General features: G+C 40.9%; 1 protein-coding gene across 2 annotated transcripts in view; it reads left to right on the top strand.

The window, feature by feature from the left end:
• The window catches only part of fer1l6 (fer-1 like family member 6), a 33,603-nt gene that overhangs the window by 569 nt on the left and 10,318 nt on the right, over positions 1 to 22,716 (top strand). Inside the window, exons 2-25 of one of the 2 annotated variants that reach the window (XM_066640922.1) lie at positions 138 to 200; positions 6,446 to 6,497; positions 6,676 to 6,758; positions 6,924 to 7,041; positions 7,127 to 7,181; positions 7,302 to 7,433; positions 7,529 to 7,591; positions 9,781 to 9,859; positions 9,942 to 10,098; positions 10,413 to 10,599; positions 11,174 to 11,366; positions 11,543 to 11,865; positions 12,023 to 12,131; positions 12,230 to 12,413; positions 14,678 to 14,798; positions 14,878 to 14,978; positions 16,218 to 16,308; positions 16,404 to 16,526; positions 16,636 to 16,788; positions 18,781 to 18,958; positions 19,140 to 19,264; positions 20,875 to 21,009; positions 21,894 to 22,043; positions 22,357 to 22,464. In XM_066640922.1, coding sequence (XP_066497019.1) covers positions 6,466 to 6,497; positions 6,676 to 6,758; positions 6,924 to 7,041; positions 7,127 to 7,181; positions 7,302 to 7,433; positions 7,529 to 7,591; positions 9,781 to 9,859; positions 9,942 to 10,098; positions 10,413 to 10,599; positions 11,174 to 11,366; positions 11,543 to 11,865; positions 12,023 to 12,131; positions 12,230 to 12,413; positions 14,678 to 14,798; positions 14,878 to 14,978; positions 16,218 to 16,308; positions 16,404 to 16,526; positions 16,636 to 16,788; positions 18,781 to 18,958; positions 19,140 to 19,264; positions 20,875 to 21,009; positions 21,894 to 22,043; positions 22,357 to 22,464 — 3,000 coding nt within the window. In that variant the 5' untranslated portion in view covers positions 138 to 200; positions 6,446 to 6,465. Of the gene's footprint in view, positions 1 to 137; positions 201 to 6,269; positions 6,498 to 6,675; positions 6,759 to 6,923; positions 7,042 to 7,126; positions 7,182 to 7,301; positions 7,434 to 7,528; positions 7,592 to 9,780; positions 9,860 to 9,941; positions 10,099 to 10,412; positions 10,600 to 11,173; positions 11,367 to 11,542; positions 11,866 to 12,022; positions 12,132 to 12,229; positions 12,414 to 14,677; positions 14,799 to 14,877; positions 14,979 to 16,217; positions 16,309 to 16,403; positions 16,527 to 16,635; positions 16,789 to 18,780; positions 18,959 to 19,139; positions 19,265 to 20,874; positions 21,010 to 21,893; positions 22,044 to 22,356; positions 22,465 to 22,716 lie in introns of both variants that reach the window. The other variant, XM_066640921.1, reaches the window with a different exon arrangement.

Genomic DNA, 22,716 nt, shown 5'->3' with positions numbered 1-22,716 from the left:
GAGGTATGCTAGTCTTTGAATGTCTTTGTATTGCACAGAAACAAGGCTCAAATAAACTGAATGGTTAAAGTATTGAGCATTAGACTGCTTATAAAAACCACCAGTGTAATTTATGTTGACGCAATTGTATTTTCCAGAGACTTTGGCCAAAGCAGATTAGGACCGTTAAGGACAATGGATGATGGATGAAGATTGAAGATGTATATAAGTATTGTACCCTAAACTGAGAAATTTTGTGCATTTACTCTGTGTATATTTGTATAGATATAATTAATTTTACCTATAGTTAATATGTACTTAAATTAGTGCTTTAAAAATACTGCTGTTTCCTCAGCATTCATACGCCAATAATGGCCTTTCCAGTTTTCAATTCCTGGTTTCCAGAATGAATATATTCAGATAAAATTCAGACAAAAGTTCAAGTCCCATCTGAGTGGAGTTTCCGTGTTCTCCCCTTGTCTGCATGGGTTTCCTCCCACAGTCTAAAAACATGGCGGTTAGGTGAATTGGCTTCTGTAATAACTGTCCTGGTGTGAGTGAATGAGTGTGCACTCTGTCCTGGGCGAAACCCTAGTGCCCGATGCAGTCCTCCAGGTGAATGGTACGCTATGTGTGTTCGGCTGCCACTTTTCGCCAGTGTGTGTGTGGATTGAGTGTTGAATGGAATGGAGTTCTGAGCAGTGCTGATTGTAAAGCGTCCTAGAAAGACGCTATATAAGTGTAACAATAAATTAATTAATTAATATTACAAAAATATAATTATGATCTGCATAGAAAAGGAAATCTGAGTTAATAATGTAACCACGGTTGATGTGTATAAAAATGCAGCTGGCAGGGTTTCTGTCAGGTTTTATTTAGACCATAACTTGCCTAGAATAATGGAAGCCTGATTTATGACCAAGCCTTACTGAAATATTGTTTGTTGTGCTGACATGCTGGGGGACGAAATGGACTGTTATTCAGCAGCGCACCCTTTATCTGCTACCTGCTTGATATTATGTTTATTTTGAACCACGTTTCTTCAAAATCTGACACTTGTCTGACTGCAAATGACGTAATAAATGGTGTTGCTACACTGAGCAACACACCTGTGAGAGAGTGATCTTGTGTTACAGTTGGGCTATTGTGAGATTACCTTATATGCGTTTTGCTGATTTCTGTATTGTATTGAAGTACAGGGGGTCCTCGACTTACGACGTTGATCCGTTCCTACGTCGCGTTGTAAACCGATTTTCGGTGTAAGTCGGAACATACGTACATACTGTACGTAAATAACATACTGTAAGCACTTATCCTATCCTTAAACCTATCCTCCTCGGTCCTGAGCCGCGTAACCGTGTATTCTTCCGCCGCGCCGCGTACACCAAACACGAAGTTCACGTTATGACGTTTACGATGCAAAACCACTCAAGTCGAAATGAGGCTTTATACAGTAAATGGGAGATGTGTCGTAACAACGAAACATCGTAACTCTGGACTGACGTAACCCGAGGACCTCCTGTATATAAATATCATTTTTAGTACTGTCTGCTTAGAAATATTTAAACATTTTTTGTTAAAAAAAAACTATCTAAGTTTTAGCATTTCTAAATTAGAAAATGTATAAGAGGAAAATTAATTAAGTCATTTTAGTGTTTTTAACATTTCATGAAATGAAGTCCTATGCTGAAAGTTATTTTGTAACATCACGGTATATTTGTTGCTCTATTCCAGTGACAGAAAACACAATTTTCATGTGGAAGGGGGATAAAGTGCTGAGAATAAACTAAATTGTCTAAAGTATATGGACAACAGACAATGACACCACTTTAAGAATTTAAAAATCTTTGCTCTCACAGGAGGTGAAAAAATGTGACGCGGAAAACAAGAACAACGGAATACCAAACTAAACAAACTACAACCCCAAACTAGTAGTGAGTTTTATCACCTGATGTGGAGCTTAAATGATCTACTGTTAAACACTAACATTCAAGCATCGTCAGATATTTATTCCATCATGCCTTACATTTTACAGATTCATTAATTATTACACTTTTACAGGGCCCCACTTTAAATCAACTCAATCAATTAAATCAGAAGGGACATGCTGCAACAAAAATCATTTCCACACACCTGCTTATCCTCCGAGTGGTGCATCCCCCTCCTACACTTCTCACATTTAGAGGACTGATATATCCTTAAGTATTGACTGTGATCGGTTAACGGGGCGTAGTCTGGAGGAGGTTTTTGTAAAGTCCTATCAGGGCGGGTAATTCAATTCATACAAGACCAGTCTTCTATATCTTTAAATGGGACTCAGATACTTAAACAGGTAGTTAATATATTGTTTCAAATATCTATTTTAATTAATTAAATGTATTGGCCTCTCTTGTGCATGCTTATTAAAGCAAAGAAGTTTTTTAAGTTCTTCCAGGTTATTCTCATGCACATATCTCCACAACAAGAGGAACAAGAAGAGTGTGATGTCAAGATCGATAGTGTAATATCTCTCTTTAAACAGCACATTATGTTTAAAAGGTGCATGAGTTCTTTTGTTCAATAGTTGACTGAACTTTGAGCTTACTTTGAGTAAGACGTGGGATTTTTGACAGAAGAATGTTTGATTCGTGGCAAGTACGAAAAACAGCAGTGACAGAGCAGCAGGAACTACCAAAGCTCAAACTGAAGAGCCTAGCAAACCAGAGAGCTAAAGCAGTGTCAATAAAAGATGTGGGCAATGCAGAGGTCGTCAGAACCCAAGAATATACCCTGCAGAAAACATCTGGTGTGCCAAATGCTGTAGGTCAGAAGACTTCTAAACAAGTTTATACTTTGTAGAAGAAGAGCCAGAGAACCTTTACAAGTGCACATCTGGAGTAACACCAGAATGGATTATTCCATTGGACACCAATGACACCGTGATGCCATTGAATTTACAAAATGGAGCACGGCACATTTTTGTTTTAGAAATTCCCTGAAACAAGTGACTAGTAATACTTAAGCAATACTTAATTTGTAGGCACAGCAAACACAGAGAGAGGTGGTATGCCTGGATCTAGGAGACGTGAAGAGATCTATTAAACAGGAATAAAAGTCTACTAAAGAGGAAATGTCTGTTCAAAGGCACGTGATGATTCAGCAAACTAAATGAGTCATCTGAGGTCAGACAGAACTTCAAAACACTGCCCAGAATGAAGATACGGGTTCATAGGGGTGCCACACGGGAATCATCTCTTCCTCAAGTTTTGTGATTAAAAAAAAAAAAAAAGCTCATGGCCTTGGGTAATAATTGCTTCCCGAAAAGGGCTTGAGGAGCAGAAAGTCAGTTCATCATTGCATTGATGCTGCTGTTAACTCCACACATATTCGCAAAGCAGTCATATTTTTGAGGAAGTCTATATTTGCCTGCATTGTTTTCAAAGATAACTGTCTTCAGTTCTCCTGCTCTGACTTCCAAAATCCTTAAAAGATAACATCTGTAGTCCCAGCTACTCTTGATCAAATGGCTTTGCCGAAAGCTTAGGCAAGTTTGACAGGACTCAGGAAACAAGCCCCCGATGGCAAGCAAGATAAAGTAAAAAATCTCATGATCTACAGAAGTCCACAAATGGAGAATGGGTTGTCGCCTGCTCGGATCTGGATTGGTGGGAGAATTCAAGCAAACGTTTCATTTAATGTTAATTGTCTATGGCGGCACGGTGGTGCAGCAGGTAGTGTCGCAGTCTCACAGCTCCAAGGGCCTGGATGTTGTGGGTTCGATTCCTGCTCCAGGTGAATCCAGGAGTTAGTGTGTTCTCCGGGTGCTCCGGTTTCCTCCCACAGTCCCCAAAAAACACACGTTGGTAGGTGGATTGGCGACGCAAAAGTGTCCGTAGGTGTGAGTGAATGTGTGTGAGTGTGTGTGTTGCCCTGTGAAGGACTGGCGCCCCCTCCAGGGTGTATTCCCGCCTTGCGCCCAATGATTCCAGGTAGGCTCTGGACCCAACGCGACCCTGAACTGGATAAGGGTTACAGATAATGAATGAATGAATGAATGAATTGTCTATACACATCACCCTGGACTAGACCTGCACAGAAGGGCAAGCACAAGAAATCGCATCACAGATGTGGCAAGGGACTATCCAGTTTGAAACCAGACACTACTGGCGCAAGAAATTATGGAAAAACAGGTAGCAACTCACTCATATGAAGATGTGATGGACAAATGGAAGCACTGCATTGGAAATGTGTTGATCTGAAGGTGCTGAGGATGCACTGATTCCTGTTGTTACTGAAGAACCACAGATTGAATTGTTTGAACAAGCAAAAGAACAACCACAAAAACATTTACATTTACAGCATTTAGCAGATGCTCTTATCCAGAGTGTGTATCTAGCTGTGTATCCTAACTGGTACAAATAGGTTAGGGTCACTCAGGAAAAACATCACTCAGAACTATTCTAGTCTCAGGACTGTAATACAGTCAAAACAATCATGGCAGTGGAAAATTCCATGCTTGAGTTACGATAAACAGAATCCAGTTGGACACAGATAACTGCACCCCTGACAAAAACCAGCTGACTTTGCATATAAAGGAATCACAGATATGAGAAAAAACATTCTTGTTACTAGATGAACATTCCCACATGAAAACACAATTCAAACCATTCATTCATTATCAAGGGTCGCTGTGGGGCCGGAGCCTACCCGGAATCACTGTGCACAAGGTAGAACACACCCTGGAGTGGGCGCCAGTCCTTCACAGGCCGACACACACTCACACATTCACTCACACACACACATGGACACACCAAACTCCTCACAGACAGTCACCCGGAGCACAACCATGCCTCCCCAACTCAAACCAATATTTTTAAATTAAATTTAAATTAATGGCATATTTATGTAGAGGGAACAATTATTGAATCACTCAGTAGTGATGGAAAAAATGAATGGAATCAATTTTGCATTTACAAAACAAAAATGCCAGAAGTCTGCAGTTAAAAAGGAGTGCTTGTATATCTTAACAACCTTCTAGACTTGGCAAACTGAAAGAACACATGGCTCCAACAACACAGTTCTTAAATCAGTGAAAGCTATTGTAAAACTCTTCTAACAAAGAAACACAACACTGTGAATAGCAAAAGATGTCGGTCGTCCCAGTCAGTGTCTAAATTTTGTGCATGTATAAAAGAAATGGGAAGGTTATAAGAGGAAAACAAACGGGTAGATCAAGGATGAAGCCTATTTAATGAACAATTACATAAAAAAAATTGTATTATTACTGTAAAAAACTGTGCTTACTATGAAGTAAAATAAATAAATAAAAATGGACATTCCATTTGTTTTTCACGGGTTGTAGTAAAGCAACAAAATTAATTGCACCTTAAACTAGTCACTTTTTAGGATATTTTACAGTGTGTAAAACTATTGGACAACATCAGGAACCACCAGAGACTTTCGATGATTTCTAGAAATACTTTCAGCAATTGAATTTAATTTGTTGTAATGTACAGTCATCTTTGTTCAGTTAATTTGTAATTTGACACACCTTCAAAATAACCTCAGCATAGTTTGTTTGTAACACAGGCTTGTATATTGTTTATACTACTGTGGAAAACTTGGAATAAAAATATGTATTTATGCTAAACTACTACAAATCAGTCTGTATGAACAAAGTTCAGCACATCAGGTGCTCTGATCTGCTTATTTACCAGAGGTGTGTTTGTTCACCTACCAGCTCCACACATCCTGGTCTCACTCAGCAAACAGTGTCTCTACCTTAGAAGCTTACTTAAATTGCACTATAATTACACCATTACATTCTGACAGGTGCTTTATCAGAATTTTGCACTGAATGATATCTATAATTTATTATTTTTTTTTGTTTTGTTTTGTTTTTCTGCACTGCTTGGTATTTCAATTTTTTTATTAATAAGATATGATCCTCCCTAAAGTAAATAGAGCAGAAGGCATGGTTACAGACTCCACTGCCATATGTTAAGTGCTTTTATAACCTTATAATAAAAATATATATAAAAATTTCCCATGAAAGATAATTGTCCATTCAAGAAAAATAACAGTAGATGCATTTTTTCTGAAATTTGTATTAATCTTTATGGTTTAATAAATTGAAATATTGTTTTATTGCAATCGTGAACAGGGCACCAACTAAAAGCCATTCTGTTTATTTTCGAATGGCTCCACTAAACATCTGTCCGCTTCTACATCATGCTACATGTAGTTCACTAAAGTGTCCATAAATATTCCGTTGTAACTCAATGACACCCTTGTTTATCCTTCTGCCACAGAAAGTCAAATAGACGTGAGAAGGAGGGTCTATTAATTCCTCTGGGTAAAGGAGGTGTCGAGCGTTGTATTCACGAGTTCACTTGGAAAAGCATAATGTAGACATCTTTCTTATTCGCTGAGAACTAATGGACTATACTCTATATCTTTCCTTTGTACTTTGATGCTCATAACTCAGTTTCGTCGTGAAAAACCAGGATGGACCAGGACAAAGATTCAGCGGCACAGAGGTAAGTGTAATAATCAGCACAAACACAAGATGAGACTGAAATGAATTTCCATTTCCACATAATGTGGTAAATGTACGTTGTGTAATTCAATTCTCAGCTGTCGTTTATTGAATGATTGTATATATGTGTAAGAAAGTAAGAGAAAATATTTGATATAATATCCCTTCATGTTTTCCAGTAAAAATGTATTTGGATTAAAAATAAAGAAGAAGAAGAAGAAAACTGACAAAGGACTTGTCTTTGCAAATAAAGGTGCTCAAGGTACAACCTTCAAAGCAAACAGAGTGATGTAAAGATGCTGAGTTCTTCAAAGGGATTAATATTAAGACCATGTCATTGATGTTGTTTGATAATTATCTGGTCCAGGATTTTAGACATAAGCTGCGAGTGTCGTGTGGATTAACGTTAATTAAACAATCCTTTCAGATGAAGTTGAAGCTCCTGTTGTGGAGACACCGGTTTTAAACCCTGAGAAGCCTGAAAGTGGCAATGAACCTGGGCCCTCTGTACACTTAGCCTTCAGAGAAGTAATTAATACAAAGAGGTACCCAACTTTCTCTCATTTGTCTTATTTAACTGAAGTTTATAATTTTATTTATTTGGTTGCTGCACTTTTACTGTCTTATTAGAGCTAAACCTCCAGCAAAGATCTTGGAAAGTGAGATTAGACCACAGACTTTCCAGGTAGAGATGGCGTTAATATTTACAAAATATACTATGATTTTATTCATAATTTGTGCGTTTTTACATTACCCACTCAGGAAGAGCTAAAAAAATTTCTATCACCTTCTAATGTCTCTTAAGATCTCTATCAATATCACAGAAGCCAGGAACCTGGTGGGTGAGAACATTGACCCCAGTGTGGTGATTGAAATTGGAGATGAAAAGAAACAAACCTCGGTCAAAGAGGGTACAAATGCACCATTTTACAATGAGGTGACATGCAATACTTCTAATTTAAAAGACTCCATTTGGAGAACATTTGGGGTGTTGTACACTGTGTAACTCTATTACTGTTTATTTCCCAACAGTATTTTGTTTTTGACTTTTTTGCCCACCAAGAAATCTTTTTCGACAAAGTTATTAAACTCTCAGTAAGTATCTATGTCAAAAAAGTATTTTCTTATGTTTGTTCCCTCTAATTTACTGCACCATGAGTGTTTTGGCTAGATAAGTGAATCATGACTGTGTCATCTACATTACTGAGCCATGACTATGTCGTCTAGATTACTGAGCCATGACTGTTATGTCTAGATTACTGAGTCCAGTCTGTGTCGTCTAGATTACTGAACCCTGACTGTTTTGACTAGATAACTGAGTCCTATCTGTGTCATCTAGATTACTGAGCCCTTACGGTGCCATCTAAATTACTGAGCCATGTCAGGGATCTCGATTGTTAAGCCCCGACTGTTTGTTTTAGATTACTGAGCCCTGACTGTCTCCTCTAGATTACTGAGCCCTCACAATCTCGTCTAGATTATTGAGCCCCGACTGTCTCGTCTAGATTACTGAGCCCTGACTGTCTCCTCTATATTACTGAGCCCTCACTCTGTTGTCTAGATTACTGAGCCCTCACTGTCTCCTCTAGATTACTGAGCCCTCACTGTCTCGTCTAGATTACTGAGCCCTGACTGTCTCCTCTATATTACTGAGCCCTCACTCTGTTGTCTAGATTACTGAGCCCTGACTGTCTCGTCTAGATTACTGAGCCCTGACTGTGTCGTCTAGATTACTGAGCCCTCACTGTGTCGTCTACATTACTGAGCCCTCACTGTGTCGTCTAGATTACTGAGCCCTGACTGTGTCGTCTAGATTACTGAGCCCTCATTGTGTCGTCTAGATTACTGAGCCCTGACTGTGTCGTCTAGATTACTGAGCCCTGACTGTGTCATCTAGATTACTGAGCCCTGACTGTGTCGTCTAGATTACTGAGCCCTCGCTGTGTCATCTAGATTACTGAGCCCTGACTGTCTCGTCTAGATTACTGAGCCCTGACTGTCTCGTCTAGATTACTGAGCCCTCACTGTGTCGTCTAGATTACTGAGGCCTCACTGTGTTGTCTAGATTACTGAGCCCTGACTGTCTCGTCTAGATTACTGAGCCCTCACTGTGTTGTCTAGATTACTGAGCCCTCACTGTGTTGTCTAGATTACTGAGCTCTCACTGTGTTGTCTAGATTACTGAGCCCTCACTGTGTCGTCTAGATTACTGAGCCCTGACTGTCTAGTCTAGATTGCTGAGCCCTGACTGTGTCGTCTAGATTACTGAGCCCTCACTGTGTCGTCTAGATTACTGAGGCCTCACTGTGTTGTCTAGATTACTGAGCCCTGACTGTGTTGTCTAGATTACTGAGCCCTCACTGTGTTGTCTAGATTACTGAGCCCTCACTGTGTTGTCTAGATTACTGAGCCCTCACTGTGTTGTCTAGATTACTGAGCCCTCACTGTGTCGTCTAGATTACTGAGCCCTCACTGTGTCGTCTAGATTACTGAGCCCTGACTGTCTCGTCTAGATTGCTGAGCCCTGACTGTGTCGTCTAGATTACTGAGCCCTCGCTGTGTCATCTAGATTACTGAGCCCTGACTGTCTCGTCTAGATTACTGAGCCCTGACTGTCTCGTCTAGATTACTGAGCCCTGACTGTCTCGTCTAGATTACTGAGCCCTCACTGTGTCGTCTAGATTACTGAGGCCTCACTGTGTTGTCTAGATTACTGAGCCCTGACTGTCTCGTCTAGATTACTGAGCCCTCACTGTGTTGTCTAGATTACTGAGCCCTCACTGTGTTGTCTAGATTACTGAGCCCTCACTGTGTCGTCTAGATTACTGAGCCCTGACTGTCTCGTCTAGATTACTGAGCCCTGACTGTCTCGTCTAGATTACTGAGCCCTCACTGTGTTGTCTAGATTACTGAGGCCTCACTGTGTTGTCTAGATTACTGAGCCCTGACTGTCTCGTCTAGATTACTGAGCCCTCACTGTGTTGTCTAGATTACTGAGCCCTCACTGTGTCGTCTAGATTACTGAGCCCTGACTGTGTCGTCTAGATTACTGAGCCCTGACTGTGTTGTCTAGATTACTGAGCCCTGACTGTGTTGTCTAGATTACTGAGCCCTCACTGTGTTGTCTAGATTACTGAGCCCTCACTGTGTCGTCTCGATTACTGAGCCCTGACTGTCTTGTCTATATTACTGAGCCCTGACTGTCTCGTCTAGATTATTGAACCCTGACTGTGTGATCTAGATTACAATATAAACTGCTGTATTGGCATTTTCCCCCCATAAAGGTGGTGCATTCAAAGATAATGAAAGGCTACTGTATTGGGACATTCAAGATCGATGTTGGAACTGTCTATAAACAACCTGGTTAGACCTCCCTTATTTACAGAAGACTTTATATATTTTAGTGTTATTTTCTATATCATAACTCCTGTCTTTTCTGGACCAGGTCATCAGTTCATCAACAAATGGGCTGCACTTGTTGATCCCACAGATATCACCACAGGGGTCAAAGGTCACCTGAAGTGTGACATCTGTGTGGTCGGGAAAGGAGATGTCACATCACGCTCTCAGAAATTTAGTGATGCTGAAGAACAGATAGAAAAGTAATTACTTATTGTATGTATTTATGTATAAATGTGTATAAATATGTATTTCTTTATTAGATGCAAATCACCTCATGTATCTCACTCATTTACATTTAATAAAACATTACACAAGAGGTGCTGTTCAGTGCCTTATATCAGTGAGGTGTACTTGTTTTAATATAACTATTGAACAAAGGTCTTTTGCCCAATGATTCAGAGTGGGCTGTGGATGCAACATGACTTTGAACAAAATTTTAAGAATGATTTCTTTAAAGCTGCATATCATACTAAATACCAGACCTTCTCTAATGACCACTCCTGTACTGATCTAGGAACCCACTGCTGCCTGAAGGATTCCCCTCTATGCGTCCATGGGCTCGTTACTATGTGAAAGTGTACAAAGCAGAGGGTCTTCCCAGAATGAACTCCAGTATCATGGCCAATGTCACCAAAGCCTTTGTCAGTGACAACACAGCTCTCATAGATCCTTATGTGGTGGTGTCTTTCTTTGGCCAGGAGGTGAGTCTGTTGAGCATTACTAGGGGCAGCCGTAGACTAAAAGTTAGAGGAGTGGGCTTGGTATCCGGAGGTCACCAGTTTAGTTCCCACAACCTACAGGAACATGCATGGCTGAAGTGAAGATCCTAAAGCATGGCATTGTCACTTAAACTACTTGACCATTTCCATGAATACAAGAAGAGATGGAGTAGCCCATACTCCTACTCAAGTGGAAATATTGTAATTTAATTTGATACTTTCTTTTGCAAATCATGCTTGTATTCCCTCTAGGTTTAAATAACTCGTGCAACTCATTTGGAGCTTTTAGATTGTTTGTATTTGAAGATGCTTCATCAGCATCCTTTTTTTTAAGAAGTATCAGATGGTACTGGACTGAGTAGGTTTTGGAATATCTTACTAATGTTTAGTAGTTTGGTTCTTCTCTTTCTGTCACATTCTTGGTCTAAAATAAAAGCTCCAAAGTCATCCCAAATATATATAGTTACTACTCGCCTCCAGTGACACTAACAGTCATTTACTCATCAGAGAGCTGTATTCATCTGTTTTTGACTCTTCCTGAAAATACTTTTGACAGGGACGGACCGCCACACAGAAAAGTACAGCGGACCCTGAGTGGTATGAGCAGGTGGTCTTTAAGGAGATGTTTCCTCCTTTGTGTCAAAGGCTGAAAATCCAGATTCTGGACGAGGGAAGCATGAATGATGTGGCCATTGGGACACACTACATTGACCTTCACCGAATCTCCAATGACCAAGATGGAGATAACGGTACATAAGTTATCGCTATTGTTTTTAGACATTGATAAAGTATTGTATGCTTATACTTGCACATTATTGTAGTGGGATTTAATGTGAGCCATACATTTGTTTGCCCTCACACTATCAATGAAATGTGATCAGATTTCTGATTCAAAACCTTTGTGTTGTTTGGCTCTCCGACCCAGGTTTCCTCCCTACGTTTGGACCAGCTTGGATTAATATCTATGGTTCTGCTCGTAACTCCACGCTGGTGGATGATAGCCAGGAAATGAACGAGGGAATAGCGGAAGGAGTGTCCTTCCGAGGGAGGATTTACATCCAGCTGGCTGTAGAGATCCTCACAGGAGGGGCTGAGTCAAAATCACACATCTCCCTGAAGGTACCTTTCAAAGATGCCAAAGGAGGGAAAACAGCTGGTAAAGACCCAAAAGCTGGAACAGCAGGAGCAGGTGGAGGAGAGGAGGAGAAAATGGGGCCCATGATACTGCCTGTAGATCCCCCAGAAATGGTGAAGAACTTGTGATTTATCATCTGAAGAACATGTTCCTGTCTCACTTTTAAATATATGATTGAATATACATATACTTTTTATGCATTTTAAGGATATAATGATAGCTGTATAACACTTTATTATATCGTTTAAAGTGCTATATTTGTTTCTTAAGGTCTGTGATGAAGATGAAGAAAGCTTTCTTCTTTTTGGGGCCTTGTTCGAGGCCACTATGTTTGACAGGAGGCTCGGAGACAGACCCATCAACTTTGAGTTCACTATTGGTAACTATGCTTACATGTATATGCAACTGATTGAACATATGATTCTCATTGGCTGTGATCATAGGAATATTCAATTCGCACTGTGATTGGTTCTTCAGGGAACCATGGAAACTTGATAGATGGTGCTGCTCAACCTGCTACTAAAAAAAAGCCCTATGAGAAGGGGTCTGATCCACCAGGTCAAGAGGGAGCTCTAGTGACTACGCCTCTCTTAGAAGCCCAAACAATGTCCTGCAAGTCTACCACACAACCACAGAAGCCTCTTTTAGGAGATGGGAACAAGTAAGCCCAGTATTGCCCTCATATACTGTACTGTGTTATAGTCAGTCAGAGATCACAATGCATTTCTTAATTTATGTTTTTATTTATTTATTTAAAATGGTCATTTAAAACAAGCATTTGTTTTCAGAAAGTATTCGGAAGAGATAAGACATAAGATCAATTCAAATAAAGAAAAAAAAAGAATTTCTAACGGCTGAATTAAAATGCAAGACCAGGTTCCATATCCCACAAGTTTAGCACGGTTTAGATAGCTAGCTTAAGCCCAAAGTCAAGCCTCCATTGGGGAATAACCTCATGGTGGACCACCAAAACTGTCAATCTGAACAGCAACACAAATCCAGTGCCATTCTTGCTACAGACACATGTGACACTGTGATGCTATGTGTAGTGTCATTGCCACACAGCTCCAGAGGAGTTTTTTGTGTTCTCCCAGTGTCTGCGTAGGTTTCCTCCCACTGTCCAAAAGTACCTACTGGTAGGTGGCTTGGCTGTGTTAAATTGTCCGCAGGAGTGAGTGTGTGTGTCTCGTCTAGATTACTGAGCTCTGACTTTGTCGTCTAGGTTACTGAGCCCTCACTGTGTCGTCTAGGTTACTGAGCTCTGACTGTGTCGTCTAGATTACTGAGCCCTCACTGTGTCGTCTAGGTTACCGAGCCCCGACTGTGTCGTCTAGATTACTGAGCCCTGACTGTGTCGTCTAGATTACTGAGCCCTGACTGTGTCGTCTAGATTACTGAACCCTGACTGTCGTCTAGATTACTGAGCCCTGACTGTGTCGTCTAGGTTACTGAGCCCTCACTGTGTCGTCTAGGTTACTGAGCCCTCACTGTGTCGTCTAGGTTACTGAGCCCTCACTGTGTCGTCTAGGTTACTGAGCCCTGACTGTGTCATCTAGATTACTGAGCCTTGACTGTGTCGTCTAGGTTACTGAGCCCTCACTGTGTCATCTAGGTTACTGAGCCCTGACTGTGTCGTCTAGATTACTGAGCCCTCACTGTGTCCGTCTAGGTTACCGAGCCCCGACTGTGTCGTCTAGATTACTGAGCCCTGACTGTGTCGTCTAGATTACTGAGCCCTGACTGTGTTGTCTAGATTACTGAGCCCTGACTGTGTTGTCTAGATTACTGAGCCCTCACTGTGTCGTCTAGGTCACTGAGCCCTGACTGTGTCGTCTAGATTACTGAGCCCTGACTGTGTGGTCTAGATTACTGAGCCTTGACTGTGTCGTCTAGGTTACTGAGCCCTCACTGTGTCGTCTAGGTTACTGAGCCCAGACTGTGTCGTCTAGATTACTGAGCCCTGTCTGTGTCGTCTAGATTACTGAGCCCTGACTGTGTCGTCTAGATTACTGAGCCCTGACTGTGTCATCTAGATTACTGAGCCCTGACTGTGTCGTCTAGGTTACTGAGCCCCGACTGTGTTGTCTAGATTACTGAGCCCTGACTGTGTCATCTAGATTACTGAGCCCTCACTGTGTCATCTAGGTTACTGAGCCCAGACAGTGTCGTCTAGATTACTGAGCCCTCACTGTGTCATCTAGATTACTGAGCCCTGACTGTGTCGTCTAGATTACTGAGCCCTGACTGTGTCGTCTAGGTTACTGAGCCCTCACTGTCTCCTCTAGATTACTGAGCCCTGTCTGTGTCGTCTAGATTACTGAGCCCTGACTGTGTCGTCTAGGTTACTGAGCCCTCACTGTCTCCTCTAGATTACAGAGCCCTGACTGTGTCGTCTAGATTACTGAGCCCTGACTGTGTCGTCTAGATTACTGAGCCCTGACTGTGTCGTCTAGATTACTGAGCCCTGACTGTGTCGTCTAGATTACTGAGCCCTGACTGTGTCGTCTAGATTACTGAGCCCTGACTGTGTTGTCTAGGTTACTGAGCCTTTACTGTCTCCTCTAGATTACTGAGCCCTGACTGTCTCATCTAGATTATTGAGCCTTTACTGTCTCATCTAGATTACTGAGCCCTGACTGTGTCGTCTATATTTTTGAGCCCTGACTGTTTTGTCAGTGAAAGGCTACTGTATTGGGACATTCAAGATCAATATTGGAATTGTCTATATATATATATATATATATTTTTTTTTATATATATATATATATATATATATATATATTAAGGCTTCTACTCCTAGTCATTGTATGACTTGTACATAATGTAGGAAATTAAATGGTTAATATCTAGCCTCTGAATTCTGCACTGTATATCAATATCAAATATGTTTTCTTAATATATTGTATTGTTATCTTGTCTGTTCAGGACCTACTTTTATCTGCCCATTTCCACTCAGAAACCTTGCGTCCATGTGAGATCCAACTGGGAGGATCGGACATACCGTCTTCACCACTCTAATATGCTAGAGAGAATAGCACTCTTGTTTGTGAGTCCAAACACAGTTTTTAGCAGTAGCATCTTGTGACCCAATGAGAGCTTACATGAATATGTCATATCTGATGCAGGAAGAGGGTCTGGCCAAGGTGGCAGAACAGGATAAGATGAAGGATGCTGGAGTGGAGCTTCTGATGAAGGCTGTATTAAAGGAATTTTGCAAAGATGCCAGGTATCCTAAGTGTCACCATTCAACACTCTGACTTCATAACACTGACAACTGCAAGCTCTTCAATGCTTAGAAGTAAAACAAAGAATTTATCGCCTGTCTTTATTGATAAAGCAGTCTGAACTGAAACAGTATGTAGAGTTAATAATCAAAATGCGGTTTACACTCCACTCCATACATTTCATTTCATTATCTGTAAGTGCTTATCCAGTTCAGGGTCGCGGTGGGTCCTGTAATCATTGGGTGCAAGGCGGGAATACACCCTGGAGGGGGCACCAGTCCTTCACAGGGCAACACACACACACACACACACACACACACACACACACATACCCCTATGGACACTTTTGAGTCACCAATCCACCTACCAAGTAGTGTTTTTGGACCATGGGAGGAAACCCACGCAGACACAGGGAGAACACACCACACTCTTCACAGACAGTCACCCGGAGGAAACCCATGCAGACACAGGGAGAACACGCCACACTCCTCACAGTCACCCGAAGGAAACCCACACAGACACAGGGAGAACGCACCACACTCCTCACAGTCACCCGGAGGAAACCCACACAGACACAGGGAGAACACACAGGTCCCTGGAGCTGTGTGACTGCGACACCTACCTGCTGCACCTCCGTGCCGCCCCTCCACTCCATACACCCAGGCAAAAAGCTCCGACCCCAACTTGCTGTCATTAAATCTACACTTTTATATATGAACACCTCTTCAGCTTACCGCAAATTAGACACAACCATTAACACTGATGTTATAAGGAGTGTTTCCTTTCAGGCTGCTTTCTGAATCAGGACAGGCAATACATATATTCATATACACATTATAGGGGGTGGGGGAGTAGGATATAGGATCTTTAAAGCTTTTTTTCCTCATATGATATAAAGTGAAATATTATCACAGCTAAATACAGTAATAGGTGGAATCTTAAAGCGTTTATGTTTTCCATAGCTTTGTCTGTTTTTAGAGATAATTATCACTCAGTGTCACCAAATATACGTCTCTGTTCTGTGATCATGGTTTAAGGCAAGCATGTGGTGATTTAAGTGAGCTGTTTACACAGTTCTTATTGGGATAGACACACTTACTCCTTGTAAGCTCCTGTAGAAACATACTTTATTTAAAAGATAAGTATAAAAAAAGATATTTGGGGGTAATAGGAAAATAGTGTAAATAGTGCATATTGTAAGCATTTATATTTATCTAATTAACACTTTAAACCATGTGTAGGGAATTTATTGATTTTGCTGAAAAGAAGGTCAAAGAATCCCACCTGACCATGCTGGATATGAAGAGGCTGACTCTTTGCAAACAGGAGCTGGTGAGGGCAGAGCAAATGTTTATGTTTCTCTTAATGAAAGGCAGTAGTTCTTGCTTTCCTCTAGCGATGTTTCTTTGACAATCTCAATTCTTCAGGAAAGTATGTTAGAAGTGGCTGGAAGCATCATTGAACCAAAAAAAAGAAAAGCCCTCAGCATCAAAGAGATGCTGCAGGAGTCACGCAAACTCACTCAGAGACTCAGGTTCCTGGTGGAAGAGGTCAGTGAACTTTTTCTTTCTTTCTTTCTTTTTGTACTATGTGTGTGTGTGTGTGTGTGTCCTTACCATCCCTAAAACTCCTGTCTTCTGTTTTCTGTCTTGGCCCCAGCCCCAGCACACTTTACCAGATGTGTTTGTGTGGATGCTCAGTAATAATAAGCGTGTGGCCTATGCACGCATCCCTGCTCGCCACTTGCTTTATTCTGACAATCATGTGGAGATAGGAAAAGACTGTGGAAAAATCAGCACCCTGTTCCTTAAGGTACCATTCATTTTAATCACGTGCAGTAGAGGTGTAATGATCTCATCGCTGTCTGAAGTATAACTTGCCTCACCACAATAATACCTTTGTAGGAGCAGGAAAAAAAAAAACTTAATTTCAGTGAAAGTCCATCCATCCATCCATTATCTGTAACCGCTTATCCAATTTAGGGTCGCGGGGGGTCCAGAGCCTACCTGGAATCATCGGGCGCAAGGCGGGAATACACCCTGGAGGGGACGCCAGTCCTTCACAGGGCAACACAGACACACACACATTCACACCTACGGACACTTTCGAGTCGCCAACGTGTGTTTTTTGGACTGTGGGAGGAAACCGGAGCACCCGGAGGAAACCCACGCGGACACGGGGAGAACACACCAACTCCTCACAGACAGTCACCCGGAGTGGGAATCGAACCCACAACCTCCAGGCCCCTGGAGCTGTGTGACTGCGACACTACCTGCTGCACCACCGTGCCGCCCTTCAGTGAAAGTCAATGTAAAAAATTATATTGCAGGACATTTTGGAGAATTTCTATTGTTCCATTCATTATGAAATTTCTGCACAATGTAAAGGACAGCTGCTGTGTTCAAATTATGTAATAAACTAAAAATGGAAACTTTTTCTTTTGGACAGTGACAAAATACAAAACAACAAAAATTAATATGATATAGTATCATTATGTATCATTACTTTACTTTGTTTAATATTTTGTGTGTTTATATCTGGAGCTTTAATTAATTAAGTAAATAAATGTTGCCAAACAGAACTTGATTTCAATGCTTGCTGAGGTAATCTTTGATAAAATTACTCTGCAGAAATCACAACCCCAGCAATGAGTAACAGATTTATAAAACGCAAAATGGTCTGAGCCTGGGCACGTACATTCACTTTACTCTAATCCAGATGCATCCAGGTGCTGAGGAGCGTTTCAGTGATATGAATTCAACTGTCAGTCCCTTATATGGAGCGTTCTTTATACACGCTGCCCATCAATTATAATGCAGTAAACAATTAGCCGTTGATTCAACGTTGAAATAACGTAATGACTGCCGTCTAATCAACGTTCTCTTAAGGTTGAAAATGAAAGTTGAAAGACGTCCAAACACAGACATTGAAAAGACGACTATTAGACGAATTTTGGACGTCCACTGACGTTATCGATTGGTCACCACTTAACTAACTTATTAAGATGGATTTTGGACGTCCATTGACGTTTAAAATATGTCCTTGACGGACAGACTACTTTTAGACCTATTTTGAACGTCCAGGGACCTTCCTTGTTTACTGGGAACAAGTAACAAAAAATATTAATATGGCAATAATCCCAAAACCTCTATATTCGCTTTGATTTCCTCACTTCATTTTGCTATGCGTATGACATCAAAAATATAATAAATAACTGGGACCGATTTTGTATTTTTCTTGTGAATGCACTGGGATTGCACTACTTCTACCTCTATCAGTTCAACGTCCTTATTTTTAAATAATTGTTTTATATTAACAATAATGTTGCATTTTTCCTTCATTAATAGGGTGACCAGACGTCCTCTTTTACCCGGACATGTCCTCTTTTTTAGACTTAAATAAATGTCCGTGCGGAATTTCACAAACGTCCGGGATTTTGTTTTTCTGGAGCTTACATAGAACTTCGAGAAATTTCGTTCACAAACTAGTCCCGCCCTCCCCTACTCCGATTGGTTCACTTGAGTGAGAAGGGGGCGTGGTGAAGTAGCCTAAAATCTTCTGATTGGACGGTCTGACTGTAGAGCTACCGTTATTGGTCGATAACCTTCTCTGTAAACATTTAATTGGTCAGTCTGCACGTCAGTAGTCGTCCACCCCGCCCCCTCTTTTTCACCATCTCAGATCTGGTCACCCTAGTCATTAAGAATTTAGGATTTAATGGTTAAAAACTGTTTTTAATATTTAAAACTCTCTTTCCTACAGCATTTAAAAACTTTCATGCTTGACCTCTTATTTCTCTCATAGCCCCCTGGAAAGCGAGGAGCTACCTGGGCAGTGCAAGGTAAAGTGGATGTATATCTGTGGCTGGGGAAAAGCAGCGAGACCTCAAATATGCTGAAAAATCTCCCAGCAGGCTTTGAGCTGAAAGGGGTTTCAGCAGAAGAGAGCAGCAGCACTCCCCCTGACAGCTTACTGTACAGAGGTAAATTCCTGCAGGTCTGGAGGCCAGCCATAGTTTCTTAGCTTCTTTAGTTCACTATGTAGTACGTAGAGAGCCATTTGAGATTCAGTGTTAGGTTTTATGAACTGTGTTGATGAATGGCGACATCTAGTGGCTGTAAAGTGCTGGTGCAGATCAGTACTGATGTCCAATCTTCCCCCAGAGCAACATGAGTTCCAGCTGAGGGCTCATATGTACCAGGCACGGGGGCTCATTGCCGCGGACACCACGGGCCTCTCTGACCCATTCACCAGGGTTTCATTCCTGTCCAACACCCAGCGTACATTAGTAAGCATCTGTGTTTTTAGAAGGATGTCATGTAACTGAAAGGCGCACTACATACCCATACGTTTGTCGACAATTTTTATAATTAGTGAATTAAGCAACTTGAATGTGCCCCCGTTGTGTAGGGTGACCAGACGGCCTCTTTTACCCGGACATGTCCTCTTTTTTAGACTTAAAAAATGTCCGGGCGGAACTTCACGAACGTCCGGGATTTAGTTTTTCTAGAGCTTACATAGAACTTCGAGAAGTTTCGTTCACAAACTAGTCCCGCCCTCCCCTACTCCGATTGGTTCGCTTGAGTGAGAAGGGGGCGTGGTGAAGTAGCGTAAAATCTTCTGATTGGACGGTCTCACTGTAGAGCTACCGTTATTGGTCGATAACCTTCTCTGTAAACATTTAATTGGTCAGTCTGCACGTCAGTAGTCCTTGTTTACGTCAGGCAAAGCTTATCTCATCTCGAGCAGCTATGCCGAAACGTAAATGTAAGTTCTCAGATGAATTAAAAAAGAAATTCCCATGTTTTGTGTAGCAAATAAAGGTGTAAAGGACCTAAAAGCACCACCCCCCGAGACGTGTCCTGTTTTTCACCATCTCAGATCTGGTCACCCTACCGTTGTGGAGGCAGTCGTTCCGCTTATGAAATCATTGTAAATCATTAATTATAATTGGATTCCCTGGAGCAGCCGTATATCGTCGCTGTCTAAAGAAAACTAGGTAAAAATTAAACGTAAAAATTCAGTTAAAAAAAGAGCTCCAAAAAGGAGTTAGAATTAGACATTATACATTGACTTCAATTAAAGTTATGTATTTATTTATTATTATTATTATTATTATTTTTTTTTTTTAAACCCAGACAGCAAACAAATATCGGTCCACTGTCATAAAATGGCTGTCAGACCACTGCTGGTCCACCATCGGACCACTCAGATTACTGTCCTGTACAGGATATAACTCCTCAAACAGATTTTACATTCACAGAGACTTTTATTCTGGAAAACACACTAATACAAATATTACCAACACCTATGAGAGATATAATAATGATTAAATGATAAAAATGTTGACACTGTGCTGGATTAAAATTATTTACTAATCTTATTTATAAAGAATTACAAAAAACCTAATGAAGGAAAAAAAAATGTAAATTGGACTGTGAATGGAAAAGTGCTAAAATGTGGCATTTTGTCTAAAATTCTGTTTAATCAGCAGTGGTCCGCCCAGAAAACTCTTTGTAAAACACTAGTGGACCTCCAGTTTTGCCCTCAGTGGGTCAAAAGTGGTCCACCATCTCCTTGCTCTCAGGGTGATCATATGACTCTAAAATCATCATGTCCAAAGCCAAGTGTTGGCAGAGTCAAAGTGTTCCAGAATATATTCTAAAGCATTTCTCACAGAGCAGAAGAATTTACTGCCACAAATGGGAACAAATTCACTATTAATATTCTTGATTTCAGAAGAAATATAAGATGAACATTAGTTCTTGTATACATCCTGCTGTTAGGAGGCTAATGTTACTGCATGTCTGCACTGACAGAGGCTCTGTTTTAAGAAATTTATGGAGATGTGCTTTAATGGTTGAGGATTCTGAATGCATTTATCTTCTGTTGCTTTAGATCATTAACCAGACGCTAACACCCACCTGGAACCAAATGCTCATAATGCACAAGTTGTTTCTGCACGGGGAGCTCAGTGAGCTGGTGAAAGAGCCTCCTCTTGTTACTATAGAGGTCTACGATGATGATGCACTGGTGAGGAAAATATTGGTTTACAAAGCACTTATTGTTTTAAATTTGTTTTAAACTCAATTCACAAAGTCCGTCTAAAAGCTCCATAGTCCCCTTGCTTTCCCTTGTAGTATTTTCAAAACATAACCTTCGCTCCTATGTTCATACATTGAAACAAATTTGCAAAAATTCTTTTAAACAGAGGCCTAACACAGTGGAGCCAATCAGTTAGTTGCTCATTTACATATGACATTTTCATTGGAAAATTGAATAATTGACTATTTATTTAGCTTTATTAATTTAACATTAGGGTGGCACGGTGGCGCAGCAGGTAGTGTCGCAGTCACACAGCTCCAGGGGCCTGGAGGTTGTGGGTTTGATTCCGGCTCTGGGTGACTGTCAGTGAGGAGTGTGGTGTGTTCTCCCTGTGTCCGCGTGGGTTTACTCTGGGTGCTCCGGTTTCCTCACACAGTCCAAAAACACATGTTTGTAGGTGGATTGGCGACTCAAAAGTGTCTGTAGATGTGAGTGTGTGAGTGAATGTGTGTGTGTGTGTGTGTCTGTGTTGCCCTGTGAAGGACTGGCGCCCCCTCCAGGGTGTATTCCCGCCTTGCGCCCAATGATTCCAGGTAGGCTCTGGACCCACCGCGACCCTGAACTGGATAAGGGTTACAGATAATGAATGAATTAATGAATGAATTTAACATTACTGAGTCCTCTAAAACAAGACAAACATATGATAGTGGCCATGGAAATTGGCATACAAAATGCATCTAGCCGTGCTGAAAAAGTGAAGAGGACATCAGCTGATATCACCTGTAAGGAAATGTAATATTTGTGAATACTGACATTCCACTTTATACAGACACCATTCTTTATTTTTTTCTTAAATGTTTGGAAATGCCTAGGGTAAACCAGAGTATCTGGGCTCCACTGTAGTCATCCCGGTGGTCCGTCCTGCTTCAGAGCCATACATACCCCCTCAGTTACAATACAGTCCCCTCTTCTGCGGCAGTCTGCCAGGTGGGGACATACTCGGAGCCTTTGAGCTTATTCAGGTAAGGACAAGAGCACCTGTGCCCTTTATAAACCACTGAATTTCACTGCATTCGATGCAAACATGCTCCCGTTTAAATCAAGTGTGTTCAGTGTAGGTTTCTTGTATTTATTCTAAAATGCAAACCTGAAATATAGGCTGTACATATGTTATCAGATATTTTATATATAATTTTTTTAGCTTATCGAGTGTTTTAGTAGAGGATGTGATATTTTAATCAGAATATGCCATTTGATCAGTAATGTCTTTCTCATATATCTTCATATGCATGATTCTTACATGACATTGTTACTGAATCCATGTTAAACTCAAAGGTTTCAAAGACAGGAAAACACACTCTACCTCCATTAGATGAACCAGATTGTCAGACGCATCCTGTGCCTTCTTACATTCGACCTGTGCTCTGCAAGTACAGAATTGAAGTGAGTTTAACTTTAATGTTCACCTTTTATAAGTCAAGCCAAAATACACCAAATAAAGCAAAACAGTAAACAGCCAGCCTTCACATGTGCAGAGGTTAAAGTAGCCATCTGCTTTTTTCTCTAATGGTTTTTCTCTAAATCTTACAACAGATGTGTTGTAATTCTCAGATATACTGGTCCAGATGTGTCAGAGATTCTGTTTTATACCTATTTTAAACATGGCTTCGCCTTTTTTTTTTTGATAAAGATGAC

The sequence above is a fragment of the Hoplias malabaricus genome, chromosome 12, assembly GCF_029633855.1.
Source record: "Hoplias malabaricus isolate fHopMal1 chromosome 12, fHopMal1.hap1, whole genome shotgun sequence".
Taxonomy (NCBI): Eukaryota; Metazoa; Chordata; class Actinopteri; order Characiformes; family Erythrinidae; genus Hoplias; species Hoplias malabaricus.
The sequence above is the reverse complement of the archived record's forward strand: the minus strand, read 5'-3'. Positions and strand labels throughout refer to the sequence as shown.